At 41.4% G+C, this 27,377-nt stretch overlaps 1 protein-coding gene across 18 annotated transcripts in view; it reads right to left on the reverse strand.

The window, feature by feature from the left end:
• The window catches only part of Ttn (titin), a 274,910-nt gene that overhangs the window by 32,316 nt on the left and 215,217 nt on the right, over positions 1–27,377 (reverse strand). For all 18 annotated transcript variants that reach the window (XM_087196546.1, XM_087196551.1, XM_087196550.1 and 15 more), the window contains 19 exons: positions 26,938–27,240; positions 26,252–26,527; positions 25,854–26,153; positions 25,461–25,763; positions 24,895–25,194; positions 23,724–24,011; positions 23,066–23,362; positions 22,676–22,978; positions 22,273–22,578; positions 21,102–21,389; positions 20,705–20,995; positions 20,333–20,620; positions 19,494–20,081; positions 19,298–19,402; positions 18,680–18,877; positions 18,296–18,592; positions 17,618–18,205; positions 17,224–17,526; positions 16–17,121 (listed from right to left, as the gene is read on the reverse strand). In XM_087196546.1, coding sequence (XP_087052672.1) covers positions 16–17,121; positions 17,224–17,526; positions 17,618–18,205; positions 18,296–18,592; positions 18,680–18,877; positions 19,298–19,402; positions 19,494–20,081; positions 20,333–20,620; positions 20,705–20,995; positions 21,102–21,389; positions 22,273–22,578; positions 22,676–22,978; positions 23,066–23,362; positions 23,724–24,011; positions 24,895–25,194; positions 25,461–25,763; positions 25,854–26,153; positions 26,252–26,527; positions 26,938–27,240 — 22,728 coding nt within the window. The remainder of the gene's footprint in view (positions 1–15; positions 17,122–17,223; positions 17,527–17,617; positions 18,206–18,295; positions 18,593–18,679; positions 18,878–19,297; positions 19,403–19,493; positions 20,082–20,332; positions 20,621–20,704; positions 20,996–21,101; positions 21,390–22,272; positions 22,579–22,675; positions 22,979–23,065; positions 23,363–23,723; positions 24,012–24,894; positions 25,195–25,460; positions 25,764–25,853; positions 26,154–26,251; positions 26,528–26,937; positions 27,241–27,377) is intronic.

Genomic DNA, 27,377 nt, shown 5'->3' on the forward strand with positions numbered 1-27,377 from the left:
GTTCTTAAAATGTACCTGTTATTTTGACGCCTTCTTTTGTTTCAGCTGGTACACCAATGCCAAACTCATTTTCTCCAGAGACTCTGAAATAGTAAGTAGCTCCTTCTTGTAAGGTGGTAACCTTGTAGGAAAGGCGGTTACAGTTGTTGGTGACAGAGACCCAGGCTTTCTTGCTGGCCTCACGTTTCTCTATGTGGTACTTCTTCACTGGTGCTCCTCCATCGTTTTCAGGAACATCCCAGGATAACACTGCACTCTCTTTGGTTACTTCGTGCACCGTAATACTGGCAGGAGGACCTGGAGAATCTAAAACTTTGACAGCGAAGGTTAGTGAAGCAGCACTCAACACATTCTGAATTGTTAATGTGTATTTTCCAGAATCGTTTCTGTTGGCATTTTCAATAGTAAGTGATGTACGGGAATCTGTGGAATCAATATATGCTCTGGTGCGGAGGTCAGTGTCTGGCTTACTCCATGAGACGCTAGGTACTGGTCTTCCTCGGAAAGGCACAGTCATGGTAAATGAGGCACCAGCCTTGACAATCAAAGTCTTCCTCATTTCACTGTCAATATCAAAAACAGGTTCTTCTTCTCTTTCTTTTGCTATCTGAGGGTCGGAACTGTCACTGGGATCACTAGCACCAACCTTATTGACAGATCTTATGCTGAAAACGTATTCAGCTCCTGTTGTTAGTCCACTCATTGTGTATTCTGTGCCTCTGAAACTCTGAATGGCAGTTTTCCAATCAGTTTCATCAGACTTTTTGTATTCGACAGTGTATCCGGTTATTGGGGCCCCACCATCAAACAAGGGCTTAACCCAGCCAATAGTGATAGTGGTCTTGCCAGAGTCTACAATTCTGGGTTTGGATGGAGGAGATGGTAAGAACACAGGATCTTCTGCCTGAACTAAGGGAGTGGTTTCACTTGGAAGACTTAGACCAGCGGCATTTTCTGCATAAACCTGATATTCATATTCACATCCTTCCCGAAGTCCTGTTGATTTCACTCTCAGATCATAAACCGGTTTTTTGTTTACACGTACCCATCGTAGGGCATTTTTTTCTCGCCTTTCAATTATGTATCCAGAGATATCGCTGCCTCCATCACTCTCTGGTCTTGACCAGCAAAGTGTCATGGAATCTTTGGTCACAGATGTAACTTCCACAGATGTGGGTGGGCTTGGAACTGTAAAGGGGTCTAGGGCCTTTACAGCTACACTCTCCAGGGGCTCACCAACACCATATTTATTAACAGCAGTTACTCTAAAGATGTACTCATTGCCTTTGAGTAACTTGGTCACTTTACAGGATGTTATCCTCGACTCTGCTTCACATATTGTCCAGGCAAGGCGGCTTGTTTCACGCTTTTCTACAATGTAATAGTCAATATCTGCACCACCATCTTCCTGGGGACGTCCCCAGGAAAGAGAGCATTTCTCAGCAGTGAGGCCATTGATTTCAAGTGGTCCTGCTGGTGGGCCAGGCCTGTCAAGTACCTTGCAATTAACTGCCATAGAGCGAGTTCCTGCAACATTCTTTAGTGTTAGTACATACTGCCCAGTGTCTCGTCTTATACAGTCTTTAACTGTTAATAAGGTAGTATAATCTGTTGAGATAATTTCTGTTCTTGCTCGTTCTTCAATTTCTACACCATCCTTGGCCCAGGAAATTACTGGCAGAGGTCGCCCTGCAATGTCTGCATTTATCTTAAGGACTTCTCCAGCTTTGACAATGATAACATCCCGGAACTTGACATCCATCATAATTCTTGGAGCCTCAACATCATCTCTGACTGTAATTGGTCCAGTGGATTCAGATGGTTCACTAACTGAGTCAGCAGCATTTCTTGCAAAAACCCGGAATTCATAACGCTGATCTTCAGTAAGTTCAGTCACTTCAAAGTATGTTTCTTGTACATTAGTATAGTTGCACTTCAGCCACCTGCCATCTGGTAGTTCCCTACGTTCAATAATGTAGCCCGTGATCTTAGCTCCACCATCATAATGTGGTTTAGACCATTTGAGTGAGACTGACTTTCTTGTGATATTTGTGACTTCAGGTTGTCCAGGAGGATCACAAGGATCTCTTGCAGGAACTGGTTCACATGCTTTACTGCATTTACCAATTCCAGCAATATTCTCAGCATATACGCGATACTCATACATTAGTCCTTCATCAAGACCAGAGACTTTCATTTGAGTATCTGCAATGGGGATTTTATTTGCTTTTGACCAAAGAATGCTGCTTCTTTCTTTATACTCAAGGTGATAGCCAATAACGTGACTTCCTCCGTCATTAACTGGCACTTGCCAGCTCACAAGCATGGTAGATTTTGTGGCATGCACAACTTTAGGAGTACCGGGAGGACCTGGAGGGGTGAATGGATACTCTGCAACAACAGGTGAAGATTCACTGTAGGAGCTCTTTCCATACCGGTTTTCTGCACACACACGGAACTGGTACTCACTTCCTGTTGTCAAACGAACTATTTTAATCGATGTTCTTGCCACTGCTTGTGAAACTACTTGCCATGTGGTAGAAGTGGTCTCTCTCTTTTCAACAATGTAATTGCTAATTTGGCAGCCACCATCATATTCTGGAGCAGTCCAAGAAATGGTTACATTGTCACAACTAACTTCATCAATATGTATAGGCCCTGGAGGTCCTGGTTTATCGAGGACAATTACAGTAATAGGAACTGTTAGAGATCCAGCGCTGTTTGAAACACACAACTCATAAGTTCCAACATCTTCCCTTGAAGCTTCTTTAATACACAGTGTTGTGACAGTCTTTGAAGAAGAAACATTGACTCTAGTTGTCTCTCTAAGAGTCTGATCATCTTTTTTCCAGCTTACAGTAGCTTGAGGTCTTCCCTTGAATGGTACATCAATCTTGAGTTGGTCTCTAGCCTTAACATTGAAAGTGTGGAAGGGAAGCTCAACTGAAGGTTTTATTTCTATATCCTTTGCAATTACTGGCACTCCAAGTTGTCTTGGATCACTTCTTCCTTTTTCATTAACTGCAGCTACCCTGAAGACATACTCTTCTCCAGCAGTTAGGCCAGATACAGTTGCTTCTAGAGTCTTAACTTGTGTGCAAGTGCTCCATTTTTCACTGCCTTTAGTCTGCATTTCAACCACATAACCAGTAATTTTGCTGCCACCATCACTTTCTGGTTTCTCCCACTTAATTGTAGCTGTATTACGGGTCACATCCACAAGAGTTACTCTTCCTGGTGGGAGGGGTGGTTCGGACACTTTAACAGGTTCAGTTGTTTCAGCTGGCAAACCAATCCCATATTCATTGGCAGCCAAGACTCGGAAGTAGTAAGAACATCCTTCTTGTAGATTTTCAATTTTAAATGTATTCTTAGTGCAGTTGTTTGTAATAGTAGCATAGGCTTTCCTTGTAGTTTCTCGCTTTTCAACAATGTAGTTTGTAATCTTGGCTCCACCGTCAATAAGTGGTGGTTCCCAGGACACTGTCACTGAGTCTTTCTTCACTTCTCTTATGGTCAAATTTATAGGAGCACTTGGTGAATCAAGAACTCTGACATTAACAAAAGCTGTTTTGGAGCCACTGTTATTTTCAAGCGTCAGGTTGTACCGACCACTGTCAAATCTGGTAACGTTATCAATCACCAACATGGTGTATGAGCTGGTCACCTCAATCTGGGCCCTCTCAGTGAGAACCCCTTCAGCCTTTTCCCATTTAACTTCGGGTTCTGGTCGACCTTTGATAGTGACAAATAAGCGTAAAGTAGCACTGGCACGAAGAATGACCACCTTTCTGAGGTCAGCATCAAGTTCTATTTCTGGTGGCTCTGTCCTCTCTTGAGCAACAACAGAACCAGGTATAGTTGCAGGTTCACCTACACCTTCAGAATTGAGGGCACAGATACGGAAGTTATATTCAGTATTTTCTTTAAGCTTGGTCACTGTGAACTGCTTTCCTTGTAATCCTGTTGGTGGAGTGCAAGTTGTCCATTCATCCGCAGTGGCTTCTTTGACCTCAATAACATAGCCTTTAATGGGTGCACCACCATCATAAATTGGCTTATTCCATGCCAGGGAGACAGAAGATCTGGAAGTGTCTGTCACTTTTGGATTGCTTGGTGGACCTGGTGGATACAAGGCATCACATGCACGGTAGAAGACAGATGGCTCACTAGGTTCGCCCACACCAGCTGCATTCTCAGCGGCAACTCTGAATTCATAGGCATGACCTTCAGTAAGTCCAGTTACCCTGAATCGCAGATCTGTTAGTGTTTTCTTGTTGCACTTGGTCCATCGAACACCCTCTTTATCTCGTTTTTCAAGAATGTAGCCCTCAATTTCAGCACCTCCATCATCTACTGGGCGTGCCCATGTTACTACCATAGAATCTTTGGTGATTGCCGAGGCTTCAAGTGTTGAAGGAGGACCTGGTAGCTTATAAGGATTACAAGCTGTAATGGGCTCGGATTCCAGGGGCTCTCCAATCCCATATTTATTCACAGCCATGACACGGAAAATGTACTCATTACCAGGGAGAAGTTTGGTGACTTTATAGTTAAGGGCCTGCACCTCAGTTGAAACCTGGGTCCAGGAGAGTCTGCTTGTCTCTCTCTTTTCAATGATGTAATGTGAAATATTAGCACCACCATCTTGCAGAGGTGGGTTCCAGGCCAGGTAACATTTTTCGGCAGTAACTCCAGAAACTTTCAGAGGCCCTTCAGGAGGGCCTGGCCTGTCAAGCACCTTTACAGTGATTGGTATAGATTTTGTACCACCAACATTGCTGAGTTTCAGAATATATTGCCCTCCATCAGTCCGTATACAATCTTTGACAATGAGAGTTGTTTTCTGAATAGTAGATTTAATTTCCATTCTAGCAGCTGTTTCTTCAAGTTCTCTTCCATCTTTTGACCAAATGATATCAGGTATAGGTTTGCCACGGATGTCAGCTTCAAGAACAAAAGTCTCTCCTGCACGAACAACGATGACATCTTTATATTTTGGATCCAGTGAGGCGTTTGGTGCATCAATTTCATCCCTTGCAGTAATGGCACCACTACTTTCAGATGGTTCACTCAAGTTGCCAGCTGCATTTCTTGCAATTACTCTAAATTCATATCTTTGGTCTTCTACAAGTCCACTCACTGTAAATTCAGTTTCTAATACATTGGTAAAGCTGGCTTTCATCCAGCGGCCATCAGGTAGGTCTTTCTTTTCTACAATATAACCTGTTATTTTGCTACCACCATCATAGGCAGGTTTCTTCCATTTCAGTGTGACACTGTTTCTTGTAATAACAATGGCTTCAGGACGACCAGGTGGGTCACAGGGATCACGAGCAACAAAACATTCTGATACTTTGCTAGGCTTGCCAATACCAACAATATTTTCAGCAGAAACTTTGAACTCATATTCAAGGCCTTCATCAAGCCCAGTTGTTTTGAATTTGGTGTCTTGAATGGGGGTCTTATTCAACTTGACCCATAAAATGCTGTTTTTTTCCTTCTGTTCAAGATGGTAGCCAATAACTTTGCTGCCTCCATCATTAACTGGCTCATGCCATTCCACAAGCATTTGATCTTTTGAGACTGATGTCACAAAAGGAGTTCCAGGTGGTCCAGGTTCTTTAAATGGATATTGTACAATAACTGGTTTAGAGTCCAGAGAGGTACTTTTTCCATACCTGTTTTCAGCAAAAATTCTAAACTGGTACTCACTGCCTGTTTTCAGTTTGGTTATTTTAATCGTTGTTCTTGCCACTGTTGCTGATACTACGTGCCAAGTGGTGGTGGTTGTATCTCGCTTCTCTACAATGTAGTTACTTATTTGGCAGCCACCAGTATAGGCTGGAGGTTCCCAAGATATGACCACGAAGTCTGAACTAACTTCGTCAAACTTCACTGGTCCAATTGGAGGTCCAGGCTTTTCTAAAACAATAATGCTGAGATTTTCTGTTGCTGTGCCTGCACTATTTGTTGCTGTTATGGTGTATTTTCCAAAGTCATCTTTGCTACTTTCTTTAATATGTAAAATAGTTGAAGTAGCTGTTTCTTCAACATTTACTCTTGTGGTCTGTTTAAGAGGTTCATCATCTTTGACCCAAGAAATTTTAGGTCTTGGTCGGCCAATGACAGGAATTTCTATTTTGAGGTCTTCTCCAGCTTGGACAGTATATGTGTTAAATGGTAACTTAAAACTAGGCTGTATAGTCAAGTCCTTGGCTATGACAGGAACACCAAGCACTCTTGGATCACTTTTTCCTTTCTCATTATAAGCCTTGACACGGAACTGGTATTCTTGTCCAGAACTCAAGCCAGTAACAACAGCATTACAGACTTTGGATTCAGCCACAACACTCCATTTCTCAGTTCCTTTGGGCTGCATTTCAACAACATAGCCCAGTATTCTGCTTCCACCATCATGTTCAGGCTTCTCCCACATAAGGGCTGCACTGGTCTGGGACACATCAGTGAGTGTGACCTTTCCTGGTGGGGAAGGAGGTTCAGAAGCTTTCACAGCATCTGTGGTTTCCACTGGAATGCCAACTCCAAATTCATTCTCAGCCATGACTCTAAAGTAATAAATGGCTCCTTCTGTAAGGTTCTCAACTTTAAAGCTCGTTTTGTTGCACTTAGTACTCACATTAGCATATGCTTTTCTGGTTGATTCACGTTTATCAATAACATAGTTCCTAACCTTTGCCCCTCCATCAATAATGGGTGGTTCCCATACCAGAAGAACAGAATCTTTTCTGATTTCTTTGACTGTCAAATTCTGTGGTGGTCCTGGGGTGTCAAGAACCTTCACAGTTACAAAAGCAGACTTGGATCCACTGCTGTTTTCCAACTTGAGAATGTATTTCCCAGCATCATTTCTATCACAGTTATCTATTGATAGTTGGGTATAGTTTACTCCCTTTTCAATTTGAACCTTATCTGTGAATTCACCTTCCTCTCGAGACCAAGTGATCTCAGGGGTTGGGCGACCTTTGAATGGAATATGAATTCTGGCAGATCCACCAGCTCTTACAATGATTCCTTTCCTTAACTCAGAGTCAAGGTCAAGTTCAGGAGCTTCAAGTTTATCTTCTGGTTTCACAGTACCAGGAACTGATGCAGCCTCACCTAAACCAACTTTGTTGAGGGCACAGAGTCGTATTTTATATTCTTGGTGTTCAATGAGTTTTGAGATTTCAAATCGAGTGACTCTCAGGCCAGTCTGTGGAGTAACTATTTTCCATTCTTCTTCATCTGCTTTACAGATCTCTATGACATAGCCCAGGACCACACTGCCACCATCATAGATGGGTTTACCCCAGGCAAGTGTAATTGAACTTTTAGTGGTGTCAACAATGTGTGCATTGGTGGGTGGGCCAGGTTTGAACACAGGATCACAAGCCTTATAATAAATGGTAGCTGGACTTGGTTCTCCAACTCCAGCAGCGTTTTCAGCAGAGACTCTGAATTCATACTCATGGTCTTCAGTTAATCCTGTTACTCTCAGTCTCAAATCTGTAATGCGGCGTTTATTACATTTTATCCACCGAATGCCACTTCTGTCTCTTTTCTCTACGATGTAACCAATAATTTCACTTCCACCATCACTATCTGGACGGTTCCAACAGACAGTCATAGAATCTTTGGCAACGTTTGTGACTTCCAAGCTTTTTGGTGGTCCAGGAAGCACAAATGGGTTTTTCATTAGTACTGGTGCAGATTCCAAAGGCTCTCCAACACCATATTTATTGACAGCCATTATACGGAAAATATATTCATTGCCTTCTAGGAGTTTGGTAATTTTCAGAGAATTAGTCACAACTTGTGAAGCAACTACAGTCCATGCAAGTCTACTGGTTTCTCGCTTTTCCACAACATAGTGAGAAATGTCACTGCCACCATCCTGAAGTGGCGGAGCCCATGCTAAAGTGCATTTGTCAGCAGTAACTCCAGTAACCTGAACTGGCCCTTCTGGTGGTCCTGGTCTATCTAATACTTTTACATTTACTGGGAAGGACTTAGAACCTGCCACATTGGAGGCTCTTAAGATATACTGTCCACCATCAATTCTAATGGCATCCTTCATAATAAGTAAAGCCTTGAAATCTGTGTTCTTTATTTCACATCTGGTAGATTCTTCAACTTCTTTATCACCTCGTAACCACTCAATGGTAGGTAGGGGCTTTCCATAGACATCAGCCTCAAGCCTGAATGTTTCTCCAGCATTTACCACTATTGTGTCTCTGAATTTTGGATCCATTGAAATTCTTGGGAGTTCAACCTCATCCTTGGCAGTTATTGGCCCAGTACTGTCAGAAGGTTTACTTACTGCACCAGCTGCATTCTTTGCAATGACTCTGAACTCATATCTTTGATCTTCAGTGAGACCTGACACAGTAAATTGAGTTTCGATGACATTTGTGAAACTAGCTTTCATCCAGCGACCCTCAGGTAAGTCACGTTTCTCTACAATGTAGCCTGTAATCATACTTCCACCATCATACACAGGTTTGGTCCACTGTAAAGTGATTTCATTTCTTTTAACTATTATTGGTTCTGGGGTTCCTGGTGGGTCACAGGGATCTCGGGCTACATAGCATTCAGAATTCTTGCTTGGTTTGCCTACACCAACAATATTTTCAGCATAAACTCTGAATTCATATTCAATGCCTTCTTCAAGATTTAGCACTTTGAACTGGGTGTCATGAATAATAGTTTTGTTGACTTTTGTCCACAAAATACTATTTCTTTCCTTTCTCTCGAGGTGGTAACCTATGATAGGGCTGCCACCATTACTGATTGGTTCGTGCCACTGTATGACCATAGAGTCTTTGGAAATGGATACGGCAAATGGTGTACCTGGAGGGCCTGGTTCTTTGTAGGGATATTGAGCCACAACTGGTTCTGACTCCAAGGCAAAGCTTTGTCCATACCTGTTTTCAGCAAATATTCTGAATTGGTATTCCGTACCAGTTTTCAGTTTGGTTACTTTGAGTGTAGTTCTAGCAACAGTGGCAGAAACAATATCCCATACTGTGGTGGTTGTGTCTCTTTTCTGAACAATGTAGTTTGTAATCTGGCAGCCCCCTGTATATAATGGAGGCTGCCAAGATAATGTGACACTCTCAGCACTGACTTCATCAAATTTAACAGGTCCTTTTGGAGGATCAGGTTTATCTAGAGTTATAATTTCAATGGATGCTGTTTTCTGACCAACAACATTGGCAACTGTGATTCCATAGAATCCACTGTCATCTTTGTGAGTTTCTTTAATAGTGAGTGTGGTGAGGTCAAGTGAATCGGTCACGTTGATTCTTGTGGTCTGCTTCAGAGGAAGATCATCTTTAGTCCAGGTAATAGTTGGCTTAGGACGTCCAGAAATTGGTACTTCTATTTTCAAATCTTGGCCAACCTGTACACTGTAACTGCTGAATGAAGGTCTTACATCTGGCTCTATAACCAGATCTTTGGCGATTATTGGAACTGCAAGGGACCTAGGATCACTTCTTCCCTTTTCATTTACAGCAACAACTCTAAAAAGATATTCTTCTCCCTGAGTTAGGTTGGTTATTACTGCCTCAAGGGACTTTACCCGAGCACACTCTGACCACTTCTCACTGTGTTTAGCTTGCATTTCCACAATATATTGAATGATTTTACTGCCACCATCATGTTCAGGTTTTGTCCAACTCAGAGAGACACTGTTTCTGGTCACATCATCCACAGTTATTTTTCCTGGAGGCTGTGGGACTTCTGCAACCTTAATTGGATCAGCAGTGTGAGCAGGAAGGCCGATACCATACTCATTCTCGGCTGTGACTCTAAAGTAATAACTGCAGCCTTCTTGGAGTTGATCGATTTTCCAAGAATTCTTATGGCAATTTGTTACAACAGCAGCATATGATTTTCTTGTGGCTTCACGCTTCTCCACAATGTAATTTTTGATTTTAGATCCCCCATCTAACAAAGGAGGTTCCCATGTAATCGACACTGAGTCTTTGGTGATTTCTGTGACTTTCAGGTTAATAGGTGGACTTGGCGTATCCAGGACTCTCACAGTAACAAAGGCAGACTTCATTCCACTGCTGTTCTCTAATGTTAGAGTATATTTCCCACTGTCATATCGGTTGACATTGTCAAGAACAAGAGAGGTAAAACTGCTAGTGACATCAATTATAGCTGCATCTCGGATTTCACCATCCATCTTTCCCCATTTAACTTCTGGGGTAGGACGACCTTTTATAGGAACAAATAGCCTTAAAGAGCCACCTGCCCTTACATTTATAACTTTCCTTAGTTCTAGGTCGAGATCTATGTCTGGTGCTTCCAATTTTTCTTCAACTACTACAGGTCCAGGGACATCAGCATGTTCACCAACTCCAGCTTTATTAATAGCACAAATACGGAAGTTGTATTCATGCTTTTCCACAAGCTTCTCTACTTCTATATTTGTTTTATTGATTCCAGTAGGTGGAGTGCACATTGTCCATTCACCAACACTCACATCACATTTTTCAACAATGTATCCTTGGATTTCACAGCCACCATCATATATTGGTTTGCTCCAGGAAAGGAAAACTGAAGATCTGGTGATATCCATGACTTTGGGGTTGTTCGGAGGACCTGGTTTGTAAATAGGATCGCAAGCTTTTTGGTATGTAGAAGGAGGGCTTGGCTCACTAAGGCCAGCGGCATTCTCAGCTGAGACTCTGAATTCATAATTGTGATTCTCTATAAGCCCAGTTACTCTCAAGCGCAACTCTCCAATCAGACGCTTGTGGCATCTTGTCCAGCGAATGCTCTCTTTGTCTCGTTTTTCAAGAACATATCCAAGAATTTCACTGCCACCATCAGATGCTGGTCTTTCCCATACAACAATCATTGAGTCCTTGGTCACTGTTGTGACTTCTGGAGCTTTTGGTGCATCCGGTACCACAAATGGATTCTTGGCAATCAATGGTTCAGATTCAAGTGGTTCACCAACACCATATTTGTTTACAGCCATTATACGGAAAATATATTCGTTGCCTTCAAGAAGCTTAGTAACCTTGCAGCTGAGAGTTTGCACATTGGCATCAACCACAGTCCAGACTAGACGGCTGGTTTCTCGCCTTTCCACTATATAATTTGTGATATCACTCCCACCATCTTGAAGTGGGGGTTTCCAGGCTAATGTGCATTTTTCTGCTGTAACCCCTGATATACCAACAGGTCCTTCAGGTGGGCCTGGTCTATCAAGAACTTTCACATTCACAGTAACTGATCTCTCTCCCGCAACATTTTTGGCCTTCAGAATGTAATTCCCACTGTCAACACGTGCTGCATCCTTTACACTGAGACTGGTGGCAAAGTCAGTGCTCTTTATTTCTAATCGAGCTGTGTTTGAAAGCTCCTGATCACCTTTTATCCACTGAGTGGTTGGTATCGGTTTGCCATGTATATCTGCATCAATCTTGAATGACTCACCAGCATGAATCACAACTGTGTCTTTGTATTTGGGGTCCATACTTATTCTTGGTGGATCTACCTCATCTCTTGCTGTTATTGCTCCTGTGCTTTCTGAAGGCTCACTAAACACTCCTGCGGCATTTCGAGCTATAACTCGGAACTCATATCTATGATCTTCAATTAGGCCAGTTACTTCAAATTGAGTGTCAATGATATTCGTGAAACTGGCTTTCATCCAGCGGCCCTCAGGTAACTCTTTCTTCTCAACTATATAACCAGTGATCTTGCTTCCACCATCATAGGTAGGTTTCTTCCACTGGAGAGTCACAGAATTCCTGGTGACAATGATTGCCTCTGGTCGTCCTGGTGGATCACATGCGTCACGAGCTACATAGCATTCTGATGCTTTACTTGGCTTGCCGATGCCCACAATGTTTTCTGCAGAGACTCTAAACTCATACTCAATGCCTTCCTCAAGGCCGGTTGTCTTAAACTTGGTTTGAGGAATGGGTGTTTTATTCAATTTGACCCAGAGGATGCTATTTCTTTCCTTGCGTTCTAGATGATAGCCAATAACTCTGCTTCCTCCATCACTGACTGGCTCATGCCATTGCACTTCCATGCTGTCCTTGGAGGAGAATGTCACGAATGGTGTGCCAGGTGGACCAGGAACTTTGAATGGATACTGGGCAACAATAGGCTCTGAATTGAGGTAAGTACTCTTTCCATATCTGTTTTCAGCTGCAATCCTAAACTGATATTCACATCCGGTCTTTAATCTGCAGGCCTTTATGGTTGTCCTTGCAACTGTAGCTGACACAATCTGCCAAGTGGTTGTGGAGGTGTCCCGCTTCTCTACAATGTAATTATTGATAGAACTTCCACCATCGTACTTTGGTGGTTCCCAGGAAAGAGTAATACTATCAGCTGTCACTTCATCCATTTTAACTGGTCCAGTTGGAGGCCCTGGTTTGTCAAGAACAATAATATTAAGAGTTTCAGTAGCTTCACCAGCTGAATTAGTCAGTTTAACTATGTAATGTCCAACATCTTCTCGGCAGGCTTCCTTTATTGTCAGTAGTGAATTATTTTCTGTGCTCTCTGCATTTACTCTAGTTGTCTGCTTCAGTGGTACATCATCTTTATGCCAGGTTACAGCTGGTGTAGGGCGTCCAATGAATGGAACATCAACTTTAAGGTCTTCACCTGCTAGTACAGTGAAAGTGTTGAACAGGAGTTTGAAGGTTGGTGGAATGACAAGATCTTTGGCAATTACTGGCACACTCAGTTGTCTGGGATCACTGATGCCCTTTTCATTCTGAGCTGAAACACGGAAAGAGTATTCTTCACCCTGGATCAGTCCAGTTATAGTGGCTTCTGTGACTTTGACTGTGGCACAAGTGGTCCATTTGTCACTGCCTTTGCTCTGCATCTCTACAATGTAGCCTAAAATGCGGCTGCCTCCATCGTGCTCTGGTTTCTCCCAAGAGAGCGACACACTGTTTCTTGTGACGTCCACCAAAGTGATTTTTCCTGGAGGAAGAGGTCGTTCTGATACTTTCACAGACTCTGCGGTTTCAGCAGGCAGCCCAATGCCATATTCATTTTCAGCAAGAACCCTGAAATAGTAACTACAGCCTTCTTGAAGCTGGTCTACCTTCCAGGAAGTCTTGTGGCAGTTTGTTGCAACAGTTGAATATGCTTTTCTCGTTGATTCCCGCTTTTCAACAATATAGTTCTTTATTTTTGATCCTCCATCAAGAAGAGGAGGCTCCCATGTCAATGTGACAGATGTCTTTGTGACCTCTTTCACCTTCAGATCCTGTGGAGGGCCTGGTGTATCTAATACTCTAACATTGACGAATGCAGACTTACTGCCCGAGCTGTTCTCTACAGTCAGTATGTATTTGCCACTGTCGAATCTGTTTACATTTCCAACAATGAGCAGGGTGTAAGAGCTTGTGGATTCAATGCTAGCTTTATCCAAAGACTCTCCGTGTTCCCGGGCCCACTTCACCTCAGGTGCAGGCCTTCCTTTGATTGGAACAAAAAGTCTTAGGGTGCAGCAGGCTCTTATAGTAACAACTTTGCGCAGGTCAGCATCCAATTCAATCTCCGGCGGCAGCATTCTGTCTTCAGCCTTTGGCGTTCCAGGGACAAGGGCAGGTTCCCCAAGACCTTCAGAATTCATGGCATAGATGCGGATTTTATATTCCTGGTTCTCTATGAGGCCAGTGATGGTATAAGAAGTTGCCTTGAGTCCAGATGGTGGGGTGACAATTTGCCATTCATCTTCTTCTGGCAGGGCAATCTCAACCATGTACCCAGTGATTTCTGAACCACCATCATAGATAGGTTTATTCCATGCAATAGAAATGGATGATCTGCTTGTATCAAGAACACGTGGGTTACCTGGTGGGCCAGGTTTAAACACAGCGTCACAAGCTTTATAGAATGGACTGGTAGAACTTGGTGCGCTAATCCCAGCAGCATTTTCTGCCATAATCCTGAACTCATATTCATGTCCTTCTGTCAGTCCAGACACTTTATATCTTAAATCAGTAAGAGTTTTTTTGTTGCATTTCACCCAGCGTTGCCCAGCTTTATCACGCCGTTCCACAATATAATTTATGATTTCACTTCCACCATCAGAGTCAGGATGTCCCCAGCAGACAATCATGGAATCTTTAGTAATAGCTGTAACTTCAGGGTTTTTGGGTGGATCGGGAGGTCCATAAGGATCCACTGCAAGCACAGGCTCTGATTCCAGTGGCTCTCCAACTCCATATTTATTTACAGCCATGACACGGAATATGTATTCATTGCCTTTCAAAAGTTTAGTGACCTTCAGTTTTGTTACTTGGACTTCAGAGGCGACATTTGTCCATGCCAATCTGCTGGTTTCACGTTTCTGTACTATGTAATGTTCAATTTTGGCACCTCCATCGTCCAGAGGAGGCAACCATGACAACACACATTTTTCTGCTGTCACATCAGATACAGCTAAAGGTCCTTCAGGTGGGCCTGGTCTATCAAGAACTCTGACATTGAAAATATGCTTGGCAAAGCCACCAGGATTAGTTGCTGTGAGGATATAGGCACCACTATCCTTTCTAGAGGAATCCTTGTTTATGAGATGAGTGGAGAAATCTGCAATTTTTATTTCTAATTTTGCTGTGCCTTCAAGCTCTTTTCCATCCTTGGTCCATTCCATCGTTGGAGGTGGGCGACCTGAAACATCAGCTTCTAGCTTGAATGCTTCACCTGCCTTTAATATAACTGTGTCCTTAAATTTAACATCCACCATTATCCTTGGTGCTTCAATGTCATCCCTGCATGTGATAGCATCTGATGGCTCAGACGGTGGGCTGATAGCACCAGCAGCATTTTTGGCAATTACACGGAATTCATATGCAGCATCTTCTGTTAGGCCACTGACTGTAAATTCATTCTCCAAAATGTTGCTGAAGTTGGCCTTCAGCCACCGTCCATTTGGAAGGTCTCTCTTTTCAACTATGTAACTAGTAATTTTAAAGCCTCCAGTATATTCAGGCTTAGCCCATTTAAGTGCCACTGTGTGTCTAGTAATATTTAGAGGTATCGGTTTCCCAGGTGGGTCAATGGGATCCAAAGCAAACACTGGTTCAGATGGCTTGCTTGGCTTGCTTTTACCTGCCATATTTTCTGCAATTACTCGGAATTCATAAGCAATGCCATCTGTAAGTCCACTGGATTTGAAAATATTGCCTGGTACTAATGCTTTGCTCACCGTCTGCCACTGAATACCATTTCTTTCTTTTCTTTCAATGTGATATCCTAAAATGGGGCTTCCACCATCAGAAAGTGGCTCATGCCAGCTGATTGTCATTGAGTCTTTGGTAACTGCAGTTACCTGAGGGGTGCCAGGAGGTCCAGGTACCTTAAATGGATAGCTGGCAACTACAGATGCTGATGTGATGCCTGGTCCAACTCCATATCTGTTTTGAGCTTTTACACGGAATTGATATTCCACTCCAGTAGTAAGGCGAGTGGCCTTATAAGTAGTACGTATAACAGTGGTTGCTAACTCTACCCATGTAGTACTATCAGTCTGTCGCATTTCCACCACATAGTTGCTTATTGGTACGCCTCCATCATTCTCAGGTGGGTCCCAAGAGAAAGTTACAAAGTCAGATGAAACTTCATCAAATTTGATTGGTCCAGTAGGTGGCCCTGGGATGTCATGAACTTGAATGGTGATGACATCTCCAACCTCTCCTACAATATTCTTTGCTGTTAATGGATAGGGCCCACTATCACTTCTGACACACTCATTGATATTTAAGATGGTTGACATTGCTGTATTTTCAACATTGACTCTCTGTGTCTGTTTAAGAACTTGGTCTCCTTTTTTCCAAGTAACTGTGGGCTTTGGTCGACCAAGCACTGGAATTTCAACTTTGATGTTTTCACCAGCTCTGGCAATGATCAATTTCTGATAGATGCCACGGAGGTCCAGCTCTGGAAGCATTGTCTGCTCCTTCACAATGACAGGTCTGCTTTCTCTAGGGGCACTTCTTCCCGCACTGTTCACTGCCATCACTTGGAAGGTATATTCCTCCCCTTCCGTTAGATTCTTCACAACACATTCTAACCCTTTTACGGTTGTGATGTGGCTCCATTGGTCAGAGCCTTTTCTTTGGGCTTCAATTACATAGCCGGTGATCTTACTGCCACCATCATGTTTGGGTTTGGGCCATGCCAAGCTGACTGTGCTCCTAGTTATGTCCATAATGTTAAGGCTGTCTGGGGGTGATGGGGCTTCGGAGGCTTTTACAGGTTCTGTGGTTTCTGTTGGCTCACCAATTCCATATTCATTTTCTGCCATTACTCTGAAGAAGTATTCACATCCTTCAGACAAGCCAGTAACTTTATATGTGCATTTATGGCATTTAGTGGTGACAGTAGAATAAGATTTCCGTGTTGCTTCCCGTTTCTCCACAATATAGTTTGTTATACGAGAGCCCCCATCAATCAGAGGCAGGTCCCAGTGCAGGGTGACACTGTCCCTGGTGATGTCTGTTGGCTTTAAGTTAAGGACAGGGCCTGGTGTATCCAAGACTCTGACATTAACAAAGCCACTTTTCTTTCCAGCTGGGTTTTCGATGGTCATCACAAATTTTCCAGTGTCATATCTGTTACATTCTGGGATAATCAAAAGAGTAAATGATTCTGTATTTTCAATATTGGCTCGATTTTTCATGTTCACGCCATCTTTGGTCCATGTCACTTCAGGAGCAGGACGACCTTTAATGGGCACAAAAATTCTAATACTGAGTCCTGCTCTAACCACAAGTGTTCTTCGAAGCTCAGCATCCAGTTCAAAATCAGGAACCATTTCCCGCTCTACAATTTCAACATTTGGAATCACTGCTGGTTCCCCAACACCTGCATCATTGACAGCGCTGATTCTAAAATTGTATTTTTCTTTAGTCTGAAGATCAGGGACAACAAACTGAGTGATTCTGAGGGCAGCTCCTGTTGTATCTTTTATCCAGGCTTCATCTCCTACTTTTTGATGCTCTACCACATAGCCTGTGATTTCAAGTCCACCATCATAGTGAGGCTTGCCCCATGCTAAAGAAGCAGATTTCTTGGTAGTATCAGTGACATGTGGATTTGAAGGTGGTCCTGGAGGATCTGAAAAAGATAAAAATATATATTAAAAGTTTGGCTTTTGGATAATTTATCTGTAATACTGGAATGCCCAAATGAGCAGTGTTGAAAAAGATAAATACTAACATGCTGCATCTTTCATTAAAACAGGATTTGAAGCATCACTAGGTGGGCCAATTCCTGCTCTGTTTTCAGCACTGACACGGAACTCGTAGGTGTTTCCTTCTTGCAGTCCTGTTACTTTGCATCTGAGATCTGAGACTGGTGTCTTTGTTGCTCTCACCCACCGCAAGCCTTTCTTTTCTCTCCTTTCTACATGATATCCTGTAATTTCACTGCCACCATCATCAGTTGGTCTTTTCCAACTGACCGTGGCAGTATTCTTAGTGACATTTGATATCTCTGGTTTTCCAGGAGGGCCAGGAGGACCTAGAAAAGAAGCAAATTTGTAAGTACTCCATGTTTTTCTGAACTCTGCTGTAAATGTTTATATGTCACTTCCCTTACATGCTCTACATACCAAATCTGTCTACCATTTTGACAGGTTCAGACTGTACAGGTTCTCCTTTGCCATAGTGGTTTACAGCTGAGACACGGAAGATGTACTCATTTCCCTGGATAAGCTTGGTTACCACATGCCTGCAAGACTGAATATCTTCAGCAACCACTGTCCACAAAAGTCTGCTGGTTTCTCTCTTTTCAAGAACATAGGACTTAATTGGTGATCCACCATCTTCCAAGGGAGGTGTCCATGTAAGTGTTGCTTTTTCAGCAGAAACATTACTGATTTCAATAGGACCCGGGGGACCAGGTACATCAAGGACTGTTACTTTCACATGTTCCTCCTTTGTCCCAAAAGGATTGGTAGCAGTGATTGTATATTCACCGGCATCTTTTCTACTAGAATACTTGACTGTAAGTGTGGAAGATGTTGGGGTTGAAGTTATCTGAGAGATATCTGATGGTCTGATGTCTTTCCCTGCCCTGGACCAACTTGACTTTGGAAGAGGTTTGCCAAGAATGCTAATGGCACTCAAAACAATAGTTTCCCCTGCTTTAACTGTTAGCCCATCTTTTATTGTGGGGTCAAGGACAATGGTTGGTGCCTCTGCAAAGAAAAAAAAATGCATTTTAATCAGAAGAGGAAAGAGGTTTAATTTTACTATTTTTTAATGTAGTAAAAATAAAATTGACCTACCGTATTCATCCTTGCAAATGATGGTTCCTGTACTTTCAGATGGAGCACTGATAGCACCTGCTGTATTCTTTGCCCTAATTCTGAATTCATATTTTCCACCCTCAACAAGGTCAGTTACAGTAAAAGCACAGTCAGGGACATTTACATGGTTGGCTTTCATCCAAGACTTAGAAGGCAGATCCCGCTTCTCCACTATATATCCGGTTAACTTATGACCACCATCATATTTGGGTTCAGTCCATATGAGAGTTACTGAATTTCTTGTTACATTAATAACCTCAGGTTTGCCAGGAGGATCTAAAACATAAAAATAAAACCAGTCAAACAAATACCGGTTTGCTTCATGTAGAAAGCCCTTGGGTTTTTCTTCATATAATGACTTACCAATTGGATCAAGTGCCACAACTGGCTCTGATGGCAGGCTTGGCTTGCCCACTCCTGCTAAATTGATGGCCATGACTCGGAATTCATATTCAAGACCTTCAGTTAATCCTGTCACTTTAAAGTCTTTCATCCTTATTGGAGTCTTGTTAGCTCTCTTCCACAAAAGGCTGTTTCTTTCCTTGAACTCAATGTGATATCCTATGAATAAAACCATGAATGAATCAACTCAGAGGGAAAGTACAACTACAAATTTATTTTACTACACATATGTTCAAATTAATTATTTATATATTAAATGGATAATCTTTCTTACTATCTACACTTTCATTACTCAGTCCTAGTGCCATTTTTTTTTCCTCTTGGAATATCCATTGTTAGTGCCCCTCAGTTGAACATTAGCTTACAAAAATAGATACTGTCACCATGAAAGTCTTTATTAACTGTCACATTAGGAGGTTTACAATGTAATTAAACATTAGCCATATGTACTGAAAGAAACATACATTATTGTATATGCAGAGAGTGTTATAAATAATGAGCACACATTTATTTTGTTTTCACAGAAATATTTGGAAGAAACATTGACATAAAGCTGTAGGATAAGAACAAACTAAATACCTGTAATTGGAGAGCCACCAGTCTTCTTGGGGTCAGTCCAAGTAAGAGATACTGAATCATGCCTAACATCTACAATATTAGGAGGTGGAGGAGCATCAGGCACATCTAGGAAAAAATACATAACCCAAACTTTATAATAAGGAACCACCACAAAGCTATGTGCTATACTTTATGTTTCTGACTTTGAGACACTTACCAAATGGATGTTTAGCAATAATTGGCTCTGATTTCAGGCCTTCACCTACACCATACTTATTTTCAGCACTGACTCTGAAGGTATATTCCATTCCCTCATGAAGTCTTGTTACTCTAAAGGTAGTTTTCTGGACAGCAGAGGCACATGTCACCCACTTGTTATTCACAGAATCTCTCTTCTCCAGGATATAGTTGGTGATTTCAGAACCTCCATCATCCTTTGGAGGAGCCCACTTTAAGGTCACGGCTTCTGCTGTGACTTCATCAAATTTGATTGGTCCAGTAGGGATACCGGGTTTGCCAACAACTTTTATAGAAAGCGTTCCTTCTTTGGTGCCAGCAACATTCTTAAGCGTGATTGTGTATTTTCCAGCATCAGATTTTTGGCAATCATATACTACAAGAGTCGTGTTAACTGCAGTTGACTCAACACTGACTCTTGTGTCAGTTGCTAGAGGATCTTCTCCTTTCTTCCAGGATACTGATGGTGCTGGCTTGCCCTTTATGGGGATCTTAAGACGGAAGTTGCTGTTTTCTTTAGCCAAATAGCACAAATCAGGTAGATCCTTTAAGTCAAGATCAGGAGCCACTGTAAAACAGCAGACATAAATTATTAGGTTTTTCCTCAGGTGCTGGAGGTCAAGCCCAGGCCTCACATGTGCTGGGAAAGCACTCTATCATTGAGCTAGATATCTATCATATTCCCAGCCCTGCAAATTAAGGCCAGGCAATTAACTCTTTCAGATCATTATAGCTTTTAATGGATTTTTTTGACAGTTCAGTGAGTAGGGCTCAAGAGCGGACTTTTGAAGACATTAAGATGTCTCAGGAGGGCCTTACCGACATCATCCTTTGCCATAACTGTGACTTCGCTTGGGGTACCTTCTCCATTGTCATTCTCAGCGCACACTCTGAAGGTATATTCCTTCCCTTCACTCAAATCTTTTGTGGTATACTGTAGGCTTAATGATTTCATAACTCGTTGCCACTTATTATCTTCAGTCAGGAAATCGACTGCATATCCAGTAATTCGACTTCCGCCATCACTGCGAGGCTTCTTCCAGCCAATGGTGCAAGATGACTTAGTTACAGACAGTGCTTTCAGGTCCACGACTGGTCCAGGGGTTTCTAAAGCAAAGGAGAAATGATAAGTCTAGGTCCTAGACAACCAATGTAGGATGTCACTCCACATGATGGGGTTCATTCGCTCACCAGAAGCTTTGACAGCATCACGCGTTTCACCAGGGTCACCAATGCCATACTCATTTTCAGCAAATACCCTGAAAAAGTAGGATTTCCCCTCCTCCAAGTTAGATACTCTGAAGCTTGTTTTTGAGCACTCAGTTGTTACTGTAGACCAGGACTTCCTCTCGGCATCACGTTTTTCTACCACATAGTTTATAATGGGGCTTCCACCATCAATAATGGGAGGATCCCAGGTGACATAAGCCGAGTCTTTGGATACTTCCTTTACAGTCACATTGACAGGAGGTCCAGGAGTATCTGGATAAATAGTAAGTAAATAGAAAATGGAAAAAATTTCATTCATGTAAATATACATAAACTATAGTTTTAAACAAACAGGATTCTTTTTTTCAAGTAGACTTACCAAGCACTTTCACCACAATGGTGTATTCCTTTTTGCCACAGCTGTTCTCTAGGGTTAAGATATATTTTCCTGCGTCATATTTGTTCACATTTTCACAGCGCAAGAAAGTGTCAAAGTCAGTTGACTTTATGTCCAGTCCAATCCTTTCTCTTAAATTGACATTTGGTTTGGACCAAGTAATCTTTGGAGGTGGCCGTCCTCTCACTGGCACATAGAGTCTCATTGTAACTCCGGCACGTAATATGAGTGTTTTCCGTAATTCAGCATCAAGCTCTCCCTCAGGTGGAACTATGTAATTTGGGGGTGAAGAAAGTTAATAAAAATTTAATGGTCAGATGTAGTTCTAAAGACTGGGCTTATTACTCCTAAAATATATTTCCTTTCTAAAACTCATTTCTTGTTCACTAAAACATCCTTAATATAATTCTCAAGAGTATTTCAATACTCTCCGTCAATTGTTGATTTTTCCACTTTGTAATATGCTTTAAGTGCAACCAAGTATCGCTTAGAGGACCTGGACTTTCTGTACTCATAAATCCTACATACTCTCAAACTCCAAGCACACTAAAAGATAGTAGATGATTCGTCCTTGACTCTCCTCCATTCTTGTTTTTTCTTATATGCTGTGAAGATACTCTGCCATATACAGTACTCTGGCTCTCTTTATTATTTCATTGTAGAAGGAGAAGTAGATAGTCAGTGAAATGTAATGTCAAGTAACTTTTTTTTAAAAGGTAGAGGGAGTAGTTATGGAGAGTAAGTGAATAGAAGAAGTCAGGGAAGAGAATTTATAATGGAGAGGTCATCAATTCTATACTTATAGAGACAGTAGACTGGAAGAGTTGAATTGTAACCAGAAGAATGACAAACAGTTCTTCAATCTAAAAACCCTCTTTATTCACAGAATAAAATTCCCGCATTGTATATTCTTTTGAAGACATGAAACTTTAATGTATATATAAAAAGTTTTTCAAAATCACAAATCACCTTGCATTTCATTTGGCCTGTTTGACATCAGCAATGAAATACCAACCCAGCTCTCCTAAAATGTACACCTGGAGTTAGGAACTCTAAAGCTCCTAAGTGAACCAATTTACATAACGGAGTTCTATCTCCCTGTTATTATATGAACTAAAGAGAAAAACCCTATATATCTTTAGGTAACACTTACTTAAGATGTCCTTGGGGCAGTGCTTATCTGGCACATCACTGGGGTCACTGTATCCAATCTTATTAACAGCATACACTCGGAACTGATATTCTGTGTTTTCAATCAGGCCAGTAACTTCAAAGCGCATTTTCTGGAGCTTCTCTGGTAAATTGCACCTCACCCAGTGATCAGAGTCGACTCGTTTTACTTCAACAAGATAACCGATGATAGGGCTACCACCATCATAAGCCGGCTTGCCCCAAGATAGACTCACGGAGCTGTGCGTTGTATCATATACTTTAGGGAAAGCTGGTGGGCCAGGAGGGTCTGAGGATAAAGAATAATAGAAAATTTGAATTAAAACTTCATTCCTGCTTGTTCAATGCTGATTGTAAGGGTATGGAATGCTCTGATGAAAACTTACACAGAGGATCCTGAGCATACACAGCTTTGGAGGCGTCACTGGGTTTGCCTGGTCCAGCTTTATTTATAGCTGTGACTCTGAACTCATATTCAGTACCTTCTTGGAGACCTGTTGCTTTTATTGTTCTTTCTATCACAGGTTTTCTGTTGACCTTAGTCCAGTTAACTGCCTGCATTTCCCGCTTTTCAAGCAAATAGCCAGTGATGGGTGAGCCACCATCATCTGCTGGGGGTTTCCAGCTGACTGTCATGTGATCTTTGGTTATGTTGCTAATAACAGGAGGATCACAGCGTCCAGGTGGATCTGCAGAGATTGATTCAAAAGTCAGCTTTCCAAGCTAAATGGTAATATTAAAAAATAAGAGGAAAAACAATGAGAAAATGTTCCTACCGTATGGGTTTTTAGCAATTGCTGGTTCAGTGAAGATTGGATCACCCACTCCATATTTATTTTCAGCACAGATACGGAACTGATACTCATGGTCCTCTATAAGTTTCTCCACACTACAGCTGGTGATGGGTATAGTAGAAGAGACTTGAGCCCAGTTGGGCCTGCTTGTTTCACGTTTATCTACAATATAGTTGGTGATTTCTGAACCTCCATCTTCAAGAGGAGGTTCCCAAGAAAGCATTGCACGATCTGAATACATTTTGTTGATCTTAACAGATGCTGGAGGACCTGGCTTATCTGAAAAATTAAGGAGAAAATTAAGAAAAATTAAGCCTTTCAGTAATATACTTGGAATGGGAAATGAGTACAGAATAGAAGTCTGGACACCTGGGCTCAGTCTTTATATTGTTATTAACTTCCTGTATGACCTTGAAGTCTTAATTTCTCAGAATCTTATTTTCCTTATATGTAAAATTAGGTAACTATAATATATGAGCTCTAATAAACCACTATTGTTCTATGATAAGATTAATTTGGTGGTTAGGAAATAGGTATCAGTATAAGTATCTTTTTTTCTTACATATTACTTTGTAATTCTTATTTGCATCCCATCAACCATGGTTAAAAAAAAGGGATTCTAATTAAATTCATTAGTTACCTAATACTTTAAGCTTGATGGTGGCTGATTTGGAACCACTTGAATTTTCAGCAGTAATGGTATAATCTCCTGAGTCCTTTCGGTTCACACTGAATAGCTCCAAGGTACACAGGTTCCGCTGCATGGCCATCTTGATGCCTTCTGCTGGTTTCACTGGAGTGCCATCTTTTTTCCAAGAAACAGTTGGCATTGGTTTACCAAAAACGGTAGCATCCAAGCAGACATTAGTTCCAGCTTTCACAGTGAGCAAAGATTTCATAGCCACACTCAGGTCTATCCTGGGAGGAACTGGAAAGAAATAAGATAAAAGAACTTAAGTGTATGCAAAACTATATTATGTAATTTTTATTAATACTAGAAATTCATATGTTGTATCTCTTTCAAGGATATTTTTACCTTACTAGACAAATAATTACATATATTTATGGAGTCCAAGGTGATATTTTGGTATAAGTATAAATCATGGAATGATTAAATCAACATACCCATCACCTCACCTACTCAGCATTTTTTTGTGGTGAGAACACTTAAAATCTACTCTTTTAGCAACGTTATTAACTATGATCACCATGCTGTGCAGTTGATCACTAAAATTTATTTTTCCTGTCTAACTTAAACTTTGAGCCCTTTGACTGGCATCCTCCATTTCTCCATTCCCCAACCCCTGGTAACCACCAAGGATAGGGTTTTAAAAAGTAATATATAGGGCCGGGGATTTAGCTGAGTGGTTCTGCTGTCTGCCTTGCAAGCGCAAGGACGCAAGTTCAATCCCTGGTACCAAAAAAAAAACAAAAAACACAACAAAAAAACCCCTAATATATTTATTTAAAAAGTAACAAAGTTTAATGTAGAAGTTTGACAATTCTGAGAACATAAAAAAGTAAATTTCTATAATTTCAACATCTGTAAATAATCAATCATTACTATCACTTAAATGGATTTGGTTGTCATATTTCTGTGAATATATAGTGTTGAAATTATAGTGTTTAGTTCTGTGTCTTGCTTTTAGTTTAGAATGTTGTCTCTGTAATAAAAATTTTAGTGTCATATCCACAAAATCTATCATTTTATTTTCCCTTTTTGCATAGGGATAGGTTTAGTTTCTTTATTAAATGAAATGAACATCATGAATGCTGCACATCTCTGCCTATAGTGCACAGTGGAATCTTACCATTCTCTGCAAGGATGGTCACTGGGTCAGAAGGTTCAGAAGGGGGGCTGATGTTTACTGCAGTCTTAGCAATTGCTCTAAATTGATACTGAGCATTCTCTTCTAAGCCAGTAGCTGTGTACTCTTCCTGGGGAATCTGGTGAGGTGTAGTATTGCACCGCACCCACTTATCACCAGGAAGTTTACAAGCTTCTACAAAATAGCCAATAATTTTGCTTCCTCCATCATGCTTGGGCCGGGCCCAGATAAGGGATGCAGAACTCTTGGTGACATCAGTAACTTCAGGTTTCCCAGGAGGATCTAAAATCAAAAGAAATATTCTCAGCATTTAAATTGCTAACAGAAGTTTAAACCCCATATTTCACATTATTACCCTATTCCTAAGTAATAAGCTTAAAAGGATACACTTTTGAGTACTTACTATGTACTTACGAGAGTTACACGCAGTACATTTTCATGGTAAGAGACAGAACCTATTTCTGAAGGGAAGTAGTAATCTTTAGGGGCTTCAAGATTTAAATGGCCTCCTCAATACTAAAAAACAAAGCACCCCCCCCCCAACTCACCAACTGGCATTCTTGCAGTTACATATTCTGTTGGTTTGCTGGGAGGGCTGGATCCAGCTTTGTTTAGGGCGTAGATTCTGAATGAATACTCAAGACCTTCAACAAGGCCAGCACAAGGAAATTCAGTTGACCGGACAGCAGTGTCGTTAGCTTTCACCCAGAGTAAACTGTTTCTCTCTTTGCGTTCAATCAAGTAACCAGTAATAGGGCTCCCTCCATCACTGTCTGGTCTGTCCCATGCGACAAATATGCAGTCTTTGTTGACTTTAGTGACTCGTGCATTCTTTGGTTCACTAGGCACACCTGCAGATGAATATAAAGGAAATGGTAGTTTGCGCTTTAAGTAACACAGTGGAAAGAAAACATTTCTTTTTCTTTTCGAAAAACACATACCAAATGGGAACTTAGCAAGCATCTTTGGAGATGTGAGAGGCTCTGAAATTCCAAATCGATTTTCAGCACGGACCCGGAACATATACTCCTGGCCTGGGATCAGCTTTCCAACCCTGCAAGAAGTTTTCGTGACCGAAGCTAGAGCCGTGACCCAGTCCCCTCGGCTCACATCACACTTCTCCACTATGTAATTGGTGATGTTACTGCCTCCATCCTCCAGAGGGATGTGCCATGACAGGGAGCAAGCATCGGCGTCGATATCAGAAATGTCAAATGGAGGCTGAGGGGGTCCTGGCGCATCTGCATGAACCAAGAGGGAAGAAATATAAAGACATGGATTTGATAGGAAAAAAATTTTGTGATCTTTATGCTTTGAAGACTGTTTGTCTCTTACTTACCCATGACAATGACTTTGATTTTCTGAGTGTCTGTTCCAGAGCTGTTCTCTGCTGTGAGGCTATAGTAACCACTGTCTTTCCTAGTAACATCTTTTATGATCAGAACAGAAGAGTTGTCTGTTTTGTGCACCACCAGGTGGCTAGATGTGACAACATCATCTTCTCCTTTTTTCCATTTACAGATGGGATGAGGTTTTCCATACACATAGGCTTCGATGCGGAGTTTCTTTCCAGCTTTAATAGTAATCTGCTCTGGCATAAGGATCTTTGGTGGCACTAAAAGTAAAATGAAAATACATTAATTTGGAGAGGGTGTTAAATTTTCTCTGGTGGGCAAGATTTTTCAAAATAGTGTGTTGTAACCCATAGTGGACTCAAAGTAATGTTTCCCTTACAGTCAGTAATTTCAAAAGGAATGACATGGGATATAATAGAACATACTGGATGCAGGTACATAAGGATAGGTCTTGTTTCAAGAAACATCTTTTAGTTATGGGTATGTATGGGGTCACGGCTTAAAGTTTATTTACTATGTGTTGTGGGTCCATGTAACTGAAAAACTACTGTTCTCTAGTATTTCACACATATTTCTAGAACTAGATTCCTCAGGGACAAATGTTTACATAGCCAAAGAAAATTTTAATAAACTTTTATCACATGATCTAAATGAACCAATTATTACTTACACAGTTGTTCTTTGGCTTCATATACTCCTTCGGCTTCTCTTGGCAAGCTGACTCCAACAGCATTTCTGGCTGCTACTCTAAATTTATATTTCTTTCCTTCCTTTAAACCAGAGACAACGAGGCTGAGATCCTTTACCACTGAGTACTCTGTCCAGCGATCTTCAGGCTGGTCCTCTTCTCTGTAACTGATGATATAGCCATCAATTTTTGCCCCTCCATCACGCAGGGGAGGTAACCACGCTAACGCAGCAGTGTTCTTTGTCATTTCAGTCACTTCTAGTTTTCTTGGAGGATCTGGCTCACCTACAAGGAAAACACAATTTAGAAAATTATCTAGCTAACTTAATAAAATCTTCTTTGTTAATATACTTTTAATATATCATTTATCTCAAAGTATATCCAACCTGTAATTCAGTATGTTGAAAGTAAAAAGTACAAGA

The sequence above is a fragment of the Heterocephalus glaber genome, unplaced genomic scaffold (genome assembly GCF_053883595.1).
Source record: "Heterocephalus glaber isolate CG9 unplaced genomic scaffold, H.glaber_assembly_v1.0 deba00000347, whole genome shotgun sequence".
Classification (NCBI taxonomy): Eukaryota; Metazoa; Chordata; class Mammalia; order Rodentia; family Bathyergidae; genus Heterocephalus; species Heterocephalus glaber.